The sequence below is a fragment of the Furipterus horrens genome, unplaced genomic scaffold, assembly GCF_987537825.1.
Source record: "Furipterus horrens unplaced genomic scaffold, mFurHor1.1.pri manual_scaffold_17, whole genome shotgun sequence".
NCBI classification, from domain to species: Eukaryota; Metazoa; Chordata; class Mammalia; order Chiroptera; family Furipteridae; genus Furipterus; species Furipterus horrens.
In genome coordinates this window covers 49,813,129-49,825,768 of record NW_028327187.1, presented here as the reverse complement: position 1 = coordinate 49,825,768, position 12,640 = coordinate 49,813,129, and the positions used below count along the sequence as shown (strand labels likewise).

The window sequence follows — 12,640 nt, the reverse complement described above, 5'->3', positions numbered from 1 at the left end:
ATGGGATTGGTGGTCAGTGCCAGGGTGCGGCAGTGTGGCTGCCAGGTTTGTGAGCTAGAGGAAGGAGGTGAGCATCTTGCCTTGGACAGAGAGTCCATGCACCTGATGTTTAAGGCAGTTTGACTCCAGAGACCTAGAGAACTCTACCACTCTGCTCTTTATTTTCAAAAATAGATGTTGACTTGGATGTGAGGAGGAAGTTAATGACCTGTGCAGCTTAAAATGTTTTTATTGTTTTTGACTTTCAATCCCAGTGATGTAAGATTTTGATCTAAAGCCTTGGGAATCCTCCAGCTGAAAAGGATCCAGGTTGTGTGCATTAGAGTGGGGTTCCAGATGTGAGTTCTGTAGGTTAGAAATGAATTAGCCAAGTAGAACTTCTTTTGGGGAAGTATGACATTTTATAGATAGTGTTTGCAAAATGGGGAGAAGCGAGCAGGGAGGCTCCATTAGAAAGTCTCTGGGACTCAGCCTAGATCCAGTGCTCAGTAAAGAAAATGGACTTTTCTCTTTTTTTTCATGGCCAAATATCCTTTACCATCCCTGTCCTGCTTCTTCTTCTTTGGATATTATTTAATGTCTCTGTGCCTCAGTTTCCTTATCTATCAGTGGGAATGATCATAGTTCTTGTTTCACAGGAAGCTCGTAATGATTCAGTGAGATGGCACAGGTAAAAGTATTTAACACAGTGCAGGGTACATAAGTGCTTCATAAATATTCTTATTAAATGACTAGTGGTAGGTTCTTGCTCCCAGTCTGCTTCCTTCTTCCTGCCACATGTGTGTGTGTGTGTTTTAAATGTTATCCCCGTTTTCTTTCCTCTCTTTCCTTTCCTTTCCTCTCCCTATATTCCTATACTTCCTCCTTTGCCTGTATCCTCCTTTTCCTCCCTGGCCATGGCTATCAGTGATACTCGCACTCACTTTAACACTCTCTGTGGCCTTCCAAGGTAGGAAACTCTTGGAATAGGGTGTGACACAGCCCTCAGAGGAAGGGCACTGCTGATGGGGGCAGTCTCTTGGCCAACCCAACTGAGATCTGTGCCTGAGGTGTCTACACAGCCTCTGTCGGCTGGTGACAGGAGCCTGTATTGCAGGCCAAGCGGGACCACTGTGTCATGTGGGGCTAAGGTCACAGTGGGACAGAGCAGGCTGTGAAGGAGCGCGTCATGTGAACAGGCAGGGGCTAGGCCCAGTCACCATGTGAAGGGACAGTGAGGCAAGTGCTAATTTAGGTGCTGCTAAGGTACCACCTTTGCTACTCCTGTTAATGATAACAGCTTCTATCCTCTGCATGTCTGTTTCGTCGGCTTTTTTTTTTTTTTTTTTTTTTTTGGATTGGGGTGGGTGGGTGGAGGGAGTAGCAATGGGGAGCAGAGTATACCAGCTAAATCTGTACACTCTAGAGCCAGACTGCCTGGCTTTGAGTCTTGATTCTGTCACTGAATGTGTCATGTGCCCTTGGGTAAGCTATTTAACCTCTCTGTGCCTCAGTTTCTCATCTATAAAATGGTGAGGACTGTAACAGTACAGTAAGTTCTCACTTAACCTTATCAATAGGTTCTGTAAGCAAAATGACATAGTACAAAACCAGTTTTATCACAGGGTAATAGATGTAAACAAGAGTTAAATTCCTACAGCATCTCATCAACTTTGTATCGAAACAATGTTGATGGAAACAGTGTTATTCAAGTACCTGCGGCTCAGTTGTTGCAAGGATTAGGTGGATTAATAGTTAACTAAGTGGTTATAATAGTTCCTGGTACATAGTACTATATAGATGACTATTGTGTTTTGTTTTTTTTTTAATTAGGAATCTAACAACAATATTATAATAGCCAGTTATTTTTATTTTACTGGGGTGAAGAGGTTAAGTGACTTACCTGAGACCACAGGACTATTAAGTATCAGAATCAAATCTAGAACACAGATTTGACAGGCTCCAAAGTCCTTGCTTGCAGCCACAGTGCTAAACGTGTGTGGGAAGTTTACTTCCTAGGAGGGTTGTCCGGGAGGGAGAAGCAAGTGGACACTGTGAGTCCAGTGGGGTGAATAGAATAGGAAAGGCTAGCAGAGATACTGTTTGACACCCTGGCTGGGAGCACAGGCTGCGGACCCTTGGCCTGGTTCTCTGCTCCCTGCTGTTGGAGAGTAGCCTGGGTTCCCAGGAGCATTTCAGGGAGAGGTCAAGTCCCTTAGGTACCTGAAAATTCAGATTACAGCCAGAGCACTGAGACTTCCTGGGTCCTTTTCCTCCTTGCCTGTTTTCTGGGTGAACACCATCAAGCCAGTTAACGCTTTTGCATCTCAGTTTCCTCATCTGTCAAATGCTAATAATACTTTACCCCCTGTCTCAGGGTTTTTTTTTTTTTTTTTTGAGAGGATTGAGTAGATGATGGATGTGAAAACATTAGGAAAAGCATGAATCACTACTGAAATTTAAGATAGTAGAGTGACCCAAGACCTCATTACTATGAGGGTCTAGTGTGGGCCTCTCAAGCCTTCATAACTACCTCTTGTTTATGATGTCAAACCCTGTGATTTTTCAGCTATTCCGTTATGGTCTACAGAGATGCTTGGAACCTTATCTCTTTTTCTGGGGTTTTACATTTCCCTCTGTGAACATAAAATCATCTGAATCCATGGGAAATTTTTCTTCTGTGGAGGTTTTTATTTTCAAGAACCAGAGCCAATGTTTGTCCAGGGTCCACAATTGTCCCATCTCCCATTCTGGTAGCTCTGCCATCTTTATGTTTCAGTCTTGGTACAAGGCAGGCATGGACTCCTGGGGCTGGGGAACCCATAAATGCCTCCTTTCATTAACACATAGCCTTGCTTCTGTGTGTGTCCTGCAGGGAACAAGTAGGCAGCTGACCCTTCCCCTGGGTGTCCTTGTCTCTCTGGGCTTCCACATGAGTGTGGGGCTGTATGTTGAGGGCTGTGTAAACCTGGATTCCAGGCCTCTTGCCAGTGGCTGGAATTGTTAGTCATCCAGCTGTCTCCATTCTATACCCACTGCCAGGGTATATAGCATGGTGTCCATGCCAGCTTGAAACTGTGCTCTGCCTTGGTATTTGAGAGCTTCCATTATGAGAGAGATGGGAAACAGGAGTGAATGAATGAGCATATTGGATGGAGGGAGGTGGGAGACTAATTTTGGCAACCTATAACAAAAATTATTGGCTCAGTTGCTTAGTCTTCACCCAAAAGTAGGGCTAACTCTGGACTGACCCCAAATATTCACTGGGGAAACTCTATTCTTGGATCTAGACCACATTGGCTCTACCAAGTGTTCTTTTTTCATCTGGAAATTAGAAATAATAAATCCTATTCCTTATGTTCTTCAAATCAGATGATAAATAAGCTTAAATAGCTCAATACCTACTCACCAGGAATAGAAAGTGACATAAGGTTGTATTTCTTCCAGCATATTCTGCAGAATACTGACTGTTACTTTTAAAAAGGCACTGGATAAACAATACTAAGCAGATTTTGTAATTGTAGAGACCATCCAGGTCCTATCTTTTAAAATCATTTTTAATTTTTAAATTAGAGTTGATGTACAATATTATATTAGTTTCAGGTGTACACGCCAATGATTAAACATTACGTAACTTACTAAGTGATCATCCCAATAAATCTTGCACCCATCTGACACAATACATAGTTATTACAATATTATTGACTATACTCCCTATGCTGTACTTTACATCCTCATGGCTGTTTTTTAACAACCAATTTGTACTTCTTAATCCCTTCACCCATCTCCCTAATCCCCCTCCCATCTGGTAACTATCAAAATGTTCTCTGTATCTATGAGTCTGTCTCTGTTCTGCTTGATAATTTATTTTGCTCTTTAGATACAATTGCTGATATGTATGTATTTATTTCCATTCTATCGTTCATATTTTTAATATTTTTCCTCTTAAACAAGACCCTTTAACATTTCATGTAATACTAGTTTGGTGGTGATGGATTCCTTTAGCTTCGTCTTGTCTGGGAAGTTCTTTATCTGCCCTTTGATTCTAAATGATAGCTTTGCTGGATAGAGTAATCTTTGTTGTAGGTCCTTGCTTTTAATCACTTTGAATATTTCATGCCAGTCCCTTCTGGCTGCAAAGGCGCTATGGATAAATCAGCTGACAGTCTTATAAGGGAGCTCTCTTGCTGGTAACTAACTGCTTTTTTTCTGCTGCTTTTCATATTCTCTTTCTTTAACCTTTTGCATTTTAATTGTGATGTGTCTTCATATGGATATCTTTGCATTCATTTTGTTTGGGGCTCTGTGCCCCAAATTATAAGTCTGTTTACTTAAGCAGATTGGGGAAGTTTTTAGTCATTATTTCTTTAAATAGGTTTTCAGTTTATTGTTCTCTGTCTCTTTCTTCTAGCACCCCCATGATGCTAATGTTGGTGCACCTGATGTCCCAGAGCCTCCTTATCCTTAAACTTTCCTCATTGTTTAAATTCATTTCCCTTTTTGCTGTTCTAATGTGGTATTTTCTCTTCCCTTGTCTTCTGAATTGCCATTTGTAATGAGAAGCTGCTGGAAACATCTTGAGTGGGCCTACAAGTTGGTTGGGGCGTGGTCTCAGGGAATCACCAGGGTTGGGTGAACAGTGTGAGCCAGGTTGATGGAGACTCAGATGTTCCATCCATCTGCCACCTCTGTTGGGAGAAGGCATTGTCTCAGAAAAGGAACAATGGCCTCTGCCAACACTTTTGTATGTCAGAAAGCTGCCGCCTCCCCAGTTTTTGCCCTGATTCCAGACAATTTAGTTCCTCCCCATATGTGCCTAGTTCCTTTCAAGCTGTTATCCCAGTGCTGGAGCTTAGAGGGAATGAGTCTGAGTAAGTCCATGTGTGGGCCCTAGTTGGGGGGGAGGTAGGGGGTGGAGGGATTGAGCAAAAAGGAAAAAGGACTCATGAACATGGATAACAGTGTGGTGAATGATGGGGAGAGGGGGATATAAGGGGACTAAAAAGTAATGTAAAAAATACAAAACAAATGATAAAAATAAATTTAAAAATTGCAAAAAGAAAAAATTAAAATATTCAATTTTTAAAAAATTAAAAAGAGGAACTGCTTGGTACTCCAGAAGACCTCTGTCTCTCTCAGCCACAATCCCTACTGGATTTTACAGCCAGAAGTTATGGAGTAACCAACTTTCTTAGTGAAACATTTTTCAAATATCTTCTCTGCAAAATACACTTTGGAAGATGCCAGCCTAGGTCATAAGTATATTCATTTCAGTCTTTTTTTTTTTTTTTTTTTGTCTGATTGTGAAGGTGGTGAACTGGTGAAATGCTTGGAGTTTCTAAGATATGGGTTGTAAAGGGCAAGAGCATTCAAGTTCAGAATCTCTTGAAATGTGTGCTTCCTGCTCTGAAACGCCTCTACCTTCTGTCTTTGCAGCTCCCCTTTGAATTGGAGATTTACTACATTCAGCATGTTATGCTCTACGTGGTGCCCATCTACCTGCTTTGGAAAGGAGGTAAGACCAGCGAACCACACCCCTGTTCCACCCTAATACCGATATGCTCCATTCTTTCTTGGAGAATCACAGCCTTTTGGATGCCTGCCTTGAGCTTGAGCTGCTGCCTGGCCTGGTTTCTGCAGCATTCTTTATGTCAGATGCCAGGCAGTGGGAAATGAGCATGAACATGGGCTTTTTAGAGCCGTCCTGTGTGGGTGAACTTGGTACTGCTGACTGTCTGTCCCAGGGCCTAGGCCTTGGGCTCTTTGTGGTTGTTTGGGTTTGCATGGAACCTCATACACTCTGCCACTCGCTTGTGCTCATGCCTTCCCCTTGCCTCAGTTTGCAGTGTGGGGTGGAAGGGGAGAAGGAAGCACTCAGCCTTCTCAAGAGACAGATCTTGTGCTCTTGCTCGTTATATTCATCCTCTCAGAACTAAAGAAGATACTGAAAAAGGCAAGAAGTCCAGGGACTATGGTATTATGGGATTGAGGGAAGAGGCAGGTGAAAGCAGTGACCTTCATGTAAAATAAATTATTGAAAACCTTTATTTGGACTTCTGGCCAAGATCGAGGCGTAGACAGACATGCTGCGTCTCCCTCCACAACTAAGAAGGAATACAACTACCTCAAAACTAGAAACAACCAGAAGTTCCAGAAAATCAAAGTGCATGGAAATCCAGCAAACAAAGATAAAAAGAAGAAATACTCATTTAGAAAGGGCCCCCATGGACCTAGAACATCTGCAGACCCACCCACTCTGGGAATGATGGCCAGGGCAGCAGCTAGAGGGGCGCCAGTCCGGTGCAGAAGTGGGAGAAGTGCCTGGAGAAGGGGTGAGTGCTGGGCAAGCGGCATTGTTCCTTCTCGGACCCCTCCCCTGCATACAGTGCCACAACATGGTAAGACAGGTCGCCCATTACTGACAAATACCTAAGGCTCCGCCCCTTACAACGTAACAGGAGCAACAACTCTCCCTGGGACACAGAAGCAAACCAACACAGGAGATTTCTGGCCAAGGTGGAGGCCTAGACTGACACGCTCCATCTCCCTCCACAACTGAGAAGGAATACAACTACCACAAAACCAGAAATAACCAGAAGTACCAGAAAATAAATGGAAGTCCAACGTATGAAGTTATAAAGAAGTGGTGCTCGTCCAGACAGGTAGCAGGGGTGAAGCCGGGGAGGAGAGTTCAAGCTGTGCTGTCCGTAGCAGCAGCAATGGAGGCAGGACAGCAGTAAGCACAGACACCCACATTTAAGGGGAGGCGAGAAGTGCCTGGGGAAGCAACCCCAGCTGCAGACCAGACCCGTCAGCCTGCGATTCCAAAGCCAGGGGAGGCAGACCTCCATTGCTTTGGACTGTGAGGCCCGGAGGGTGTGGGGATGGAGGAGGAGGCTGCCGGTCTCTCAGCGGAGAGTTAACCACAGGAATCCATCTTGGACCCCCACCCCCCGCAGACAACGCCACAGCGTGGTGAGACAGGTCACCCGGTTGTGACAAGTGCACGGGGCTCTGCCCCACAAGCGTATGAGGTGTGACAGCCCTGCCCAGGAAACAAAGGTAAACACAAAACTGTCAAGATGGCACAGATCATGATAGAGATCCCGGTGACGCAGCTGACCAGACAGCAAATATCTAATCTAACGAAGAAGCAGATAGAAAATCTTTCTGAGGCTCAGTTCAGAGCTTTGCTTATAAAAATGCTTACAGACCTAACAGCCGATCTTAAACAAGTTAGGGAAGGAATGAAGGCTAGTCCTGCTGAAATGAACAAAAACACATAGGAAACTAGTGGTGAGGGCAAGAAAACCAGGGATCAAATCAACAGATGGGAACATAGGGAAGGAACGAACAGTCAACCAGTGCAGAAAGAGGAAATGAGAAGTGAGGAAAATGAGGAGAGGCTCAGAAACTTATCAGACAGCTATAAGTGGGCCAACATTTGAATCATAGGGTTGCCAGAATATGAAGAAGAACTAGAAATTGAAAAATTATGTGAAAAAATAATGAAGCAGAATTTCCCTAACTTGGGGAAGGAAATAGACTTACAGGTCCAGGAAGCACAGAGAGTTCCAAAACAACTGGACCCAGGGAGAAACAAACCAAGACACATTATAATCAAAATGTTAAAAATTAAGGATTAAAAGAGAATCTTAAAAGCAGCAAGAGAGAAGAAGAGAATTATGTACAAAGGGGTCCCAATTAGACTATCAGCTGATTTCTCAAAAGAAACTTCACAGGCTAGAAAGGACTGGGAAGAAGCATTCAAAGTAATGAAAAACAAAAACCTACAATCATGATTACTCTATCCAGCGAAGCTGTCATTCAGAATAGAAAGGCATAGAAAGTGCTTCCAGGACAAAGTAAAACTGAAGGAGTTCATCAGATCCAAACCACTGTTATATGAGATGTTAAAGGGACTTGTCTAGGAGAAGGAGGATCAAAACTATGAACATTAAAATTAAAACTGTATCACAACAACCAACAACAGAAGCTAGGGAACCAAAACAAAGGCAAACTACGTAGGCAATGAGAGTGGGAAAAGAATTATAGGTATGGGGAACATTTTTTGGGGGGTCAGTGGGGAGGGCGAAGGGGGAAAGGGAGGGAGATGGTACAGGAATTAAGAAGCATAGCAGGAGGGAGTGGAGTAGATAGGAAGATGTTGAGAAGAACTATATGCACAACCAATGGACATGGACTACGGGGGGAGGCAGCCTGAGGGAGGGGGGTCACTGGGTGGAGGGGAACAAAAGGAAAAGAAATTGGGACAACTGTAACAGCATAATCAATAAAGCATATTTAAAAAAAAACAAAAAAAACTTTATTTGGTCATGAGGGAGACACTACCAATCTGGGAGAGTTGGCATAGAATGGAAGCTGGTTTGTGATCTTACAATGCCCCTTAAATTATCCCCTCCCTCTATTGTGTAGTAGACAAAGGGGAAGGGAAGGGTGTTCCTATCCCTTTTAGACTAAGTGTGAGAGCCTTTCCTTCTCAGTGTTCTTCCTATCCTGTAAGACCTATACCTCGATATAGCCTCTTCTAGTCTTAGCACCTTTATTTTGGTTGTTGGGAGTTTTCTGGGAGATTAACCCTCCCTATCTCACCCCGAGCAGCAAGGGTTTTATTTCTATTGCACTAAAAATGACACAAGACTACATGGGCCCTTGAACCCACTGGAAGATGGTTTGTAAGTGTGCTTCCTCTAACTCAAGAATTCTGGTAAATCTTAAGAACTTCTGACATGGGGAAGCCTCAAGGACCAGACCATCCAGGAACATGTTGGAGGATGGGCATTGTTACTGTCCATGATGGCTGCTACCAGTCCAGTGACTTCCCCCATGCGTGGTTTCTATCAGTTAAGAGTCCTAGGACTTATTTAAATATTCTTTGAGATGGTTTTTACACCGTGCAGCCACTTGGGGTCTCACACTGTCAAAGAGATCTTAATTTTTAATTTGCTTTAAATGCACTATGAGCTTTAAGGAAAGTCTGAAGTTCCAATAGCCAGGGGACCTATGTAATTTCTCTTGTCTGTCCCCCGTGGCACAGGAAACAATTTCCTAATAATACTTAAATCTTGGAGATAGACTCATTCTGAAGGGCACCAGTCAGGCAGCTGTCCCAGGGCCCCAGACCCCCACCACTCATGTTGCTGGTTACTGAGGGGTGTGATGCAAGTCTAGCCAAATGTACATGGCTATTAGTTAAACCTGTCTGTGCTATGAAGTACCTATAAAAATCTGTCAGGTAGCTGACCTAGACTGGTCTGATGTAGAAAATACCAAGTAGTCCTCCCCCTCTCTCCCCTGAAACAAACAAAACACAATCTGAGACGCAGAACTTTCTAGAAGTGGCTGATTCCACTGTGGCCTTCTGTTGGGTCTATTGCTGCACTGTTCGGGGAAACTGAGCCGAGGAAGTATGAATGTCAAGTCTTAATGTGTATTTATTTCCTATGTTAGTGATTTTCCCTCTCTCCTCTGGTGCCTGACTCTGAGAAGAGGCTATAATAATAACAGTAACAGTAATAATAACCACAGTAAATATCATTGCCTTCTTTTTGGGTATTTACTGTTTGTGAGATACTGTGCTAGGCATATTTTATCTGTTTTCTCATCACAGTCAACCTGGTGAAAAATCTTTCTTCTACAGAGGAGAAAATTATGGCTCAGAAATGTTAGGTGGCACCTTGCTCACAGCCCAGATTCAAAGTCGGCCTAGATTCCCTCCCAAACCAGTACTCTTTCCCAAACACCAAATTGTCCTAAAAGACAGATGCCTGTCTCCTAACCACATCAGGCTGGGAGTCTGTTTTCCTCGTCTATGGGAGAAGATAGACCATTGTGATCCAACGTCGTAAGGGTGACAGAGGGTACCATGGGAGCACAGTATAATTTCAGAAGCCTAGTTCACTTTTCCTTCACCATTTCTGGGCTCCTGTGTGGGCTCAGCTTCCTTTTTGGCTCTTTGCTGCCATCTGCTGTACACTTTGGGGAAATTATGAGCATTTTGAGAATAATCTTATATTTCCTCAGACTGGTTTGACCTTAAGTTGGAACCCTGTTCCTAGGCCTTACAGAGAGAAAATGGATCTGGAGTGAGTGATGGGAAGATTGTTCCCTATAAACCAAAAAATCTGAGGGTTTGGGGCTTCTCTTCCCTAAAAGCCTCTTGTAATTTTCCAGAATTAACTGGCTCAGGGTTTTGTTTTGTTTTTTTTTTTTTTTTTTAACCCAAGGCAAGACAGCTCTCCTATAGATAACTCTTGTTTCCAGGAACTCTGTTTTCTTAAAAAGCACACTCCTGCTTCTTCCTGTGGTTTGGAGGGGACTGAGCGGTGCTTAGCAGGAATCCTATTCTGCCCTTGTTCCCTGAGCCCTTTGGCACCACCATTTTGCCCACTGTATTCTTTTCTTCCTGATTCCTGTTTATTTTCCTCCTAACTCTTTGCCTTTGCCCCTAGCCCTGTCCCCGGCTCTTTACAGAACACCAAGTCCTACCTCTTGCTTGAAGCTCCCTCTAATAGAGACTGCTCCTTCTCTTTGGCCCCATCTGCTGCCCGACTCCACAGTTTCTTCTGGGCCATTATTTCATCTCTGCCTTATGTGAAAATGCGGCTCTTTTATCATTCTCTTGACCTTCTTTTTTTTTTTTTTAATCGCCTCTGCCACCTCTTGGCCACTTGCCCCACATTCCTAGATGTCTTTGGCCCACAGGGCTCTCCAATTTTCCATTACAGAGCTAGCCAGCATCCTGACCAGCTGCCAGCGAGGACTGCTCATTCTCTCCCCAGCTTTCCAAGGTCTGGGTTTCTTAATTCAGTGACTTTTGCATCCCTTTCTCTTCAGCCATCTGGACCTTGCCTTCCTCCTACTGCTAAAACTCCTCTCTCTGAGATTATAAGCCTCTATGTTCCTTTATTTGACCTAAATCTCTACTTCTTTCAGCCTCTTCCTCTACCCAATTAGCTTGTACCACTATGATCAATCACTGGGGTTTTCCTTTTTCCAGCTCCTGAAAGTGTCTCACTCCCTTGCCTCTTCCACTGAACCACTGTCCAATCCCCGTGTCCAGTCTTGGCCTGCTAGAGAAAATCTCTTAAGTCCACTCAGATTTCATGGTTTCTATTATAATTGTGCTCTCAACATCTTGTGAGGTGATTTTAGGTGGTAGAGAAATAAATATATTTTTAACTTATCTATTTAATGTATATTAAAATATAAACCCAGTTCAGTGAATCCAGGATTTCATGGATGATATAAATTTCTCATAAACAAATATACTTTAAGAAAAAAATCAATAGGTTTAAGGACATATATTATATACATAATAATATAAGTGGTCATGTGGGTAAGACTCTGTTCTAAGGGCTTCCAAAATCTCCCCCTCTCTTGGCTTGCCTACCTCACTGACCATGTCTTCCTGTTTCCTTCAGTTCTTTTTCCTCTATCCTCCGAGATGTTGATTTCCCCAGTGTTCTGTTCTGGGCTCATCTTGCGCTTGCTACTCTCAGCATGGTCTCATGAGCTTTTTAAACAGTTTAACCAGCAGTCTGTATAGTGATGACCACCACATTTCTATCTGCAGACCAGACTTAGGAGACTCAGTTTCATATTGTTACTCAACATATCCACCTGAACATCCCAAGCACACCTCAAACTCAACCTGTCCATGCTGCATGCATATCTTCCCCATTGGCGCTGCTTCTCTTCCTGTGGTTTTTTGAGAGATGGCACCATCCAGTCACCCCAACTAAAACCTGGGAATCATCCCAGCCCTGTATCTGACTCATCCATTCATCTTGACACATGGCTTAGTCTGTTCAGTCTGCTATAATAACATGCCACTGACTGGACAGCTTATATAAAACATACGTTTACTTCTCATAGTTCTTGAAGTCCAAATCTAGGAGCTAGTACGATCACCTTCTGGTGAGGGCCCTCTACCTGGTTCATAGCCAGCACCTTCTGACTATGTTCTTTCATTGTGGAAGAGGTGAGGGGTCCCTATGGAGCCTCTTTTCTAAGGCACTGATCTCGTTCATGAGTGCTCCACCTTCATGAACTAAGTACCTCCCAGACTCCCCACCTCCTAATACCATGATCTTTGGGGGTTAGAATTGGACCATATGAATTTGGGAGAACACAAACATTCAAACCATAGCAACATATTTATATGTGCCTTATTTCTACCAGGCTCTTCACAGACCACTGGGGTGTCCCAATGAGCAAAAATCAGTCACCTACCCCTTTTCTCATATAATTTATATTGTAGTGTGGGGAGACAGATGTGAATCAAATAAACAGACATGAATGTATACAGGGTGGGGGAAAAGTAGCTTTACAGTTGTGAGTACCCAAAACAGAGTTTATCCTTGTATTATTAGTTATTTCTTATTGTATTATTTTTCATATAAACAAATGTAAACCTACTTTTGCCCCATCCTATATAACTGAGGTAAGTACTCTGAAGAAAAGAAACATTCATTTACAAGAGTTTAAAACAACACAAGCTGACCTGGGTTGGAGGTCTGGGAAAGAGTTCCCTGAGGAAGTGTCATTTCATCTGAGAGCTGAAGGATGAGTAGAGGAGTTCACAAGGGAAGTATAGCCAGCCAAAACAGCATGTGTAACAGCATTGCAGCAGGAGAGG

At 43.3% G+C, this 12,640-nt stretch overlaps 1 protein-coding gene across 11 annotated transcripts in view; it reads left to right on the top strand.

Annotated features, from left to right (window-relative positions):
- Window positions 1-12,640, top strand: part of TMEM164 (transmembrane protein 164) — a 272,899-nt gene that overhangs the window by 191,655 nt on the left and 68,604 nt on the right. For all 11 annotated transcript variants that reach the window (XM_090265431.1, XM_090265430.1, XM_090265428.1 and 8 more), the window contains one exon: window positions 5,416-5,494. In XM_090265431.1, the coding sequence (XP_090121557.1) occupies window positions 5,416-5,494 (79 nt within the window). The remainder of the gene's footprint in view (window positions 1-5,415; window positions 5,495-12,640) is intronic.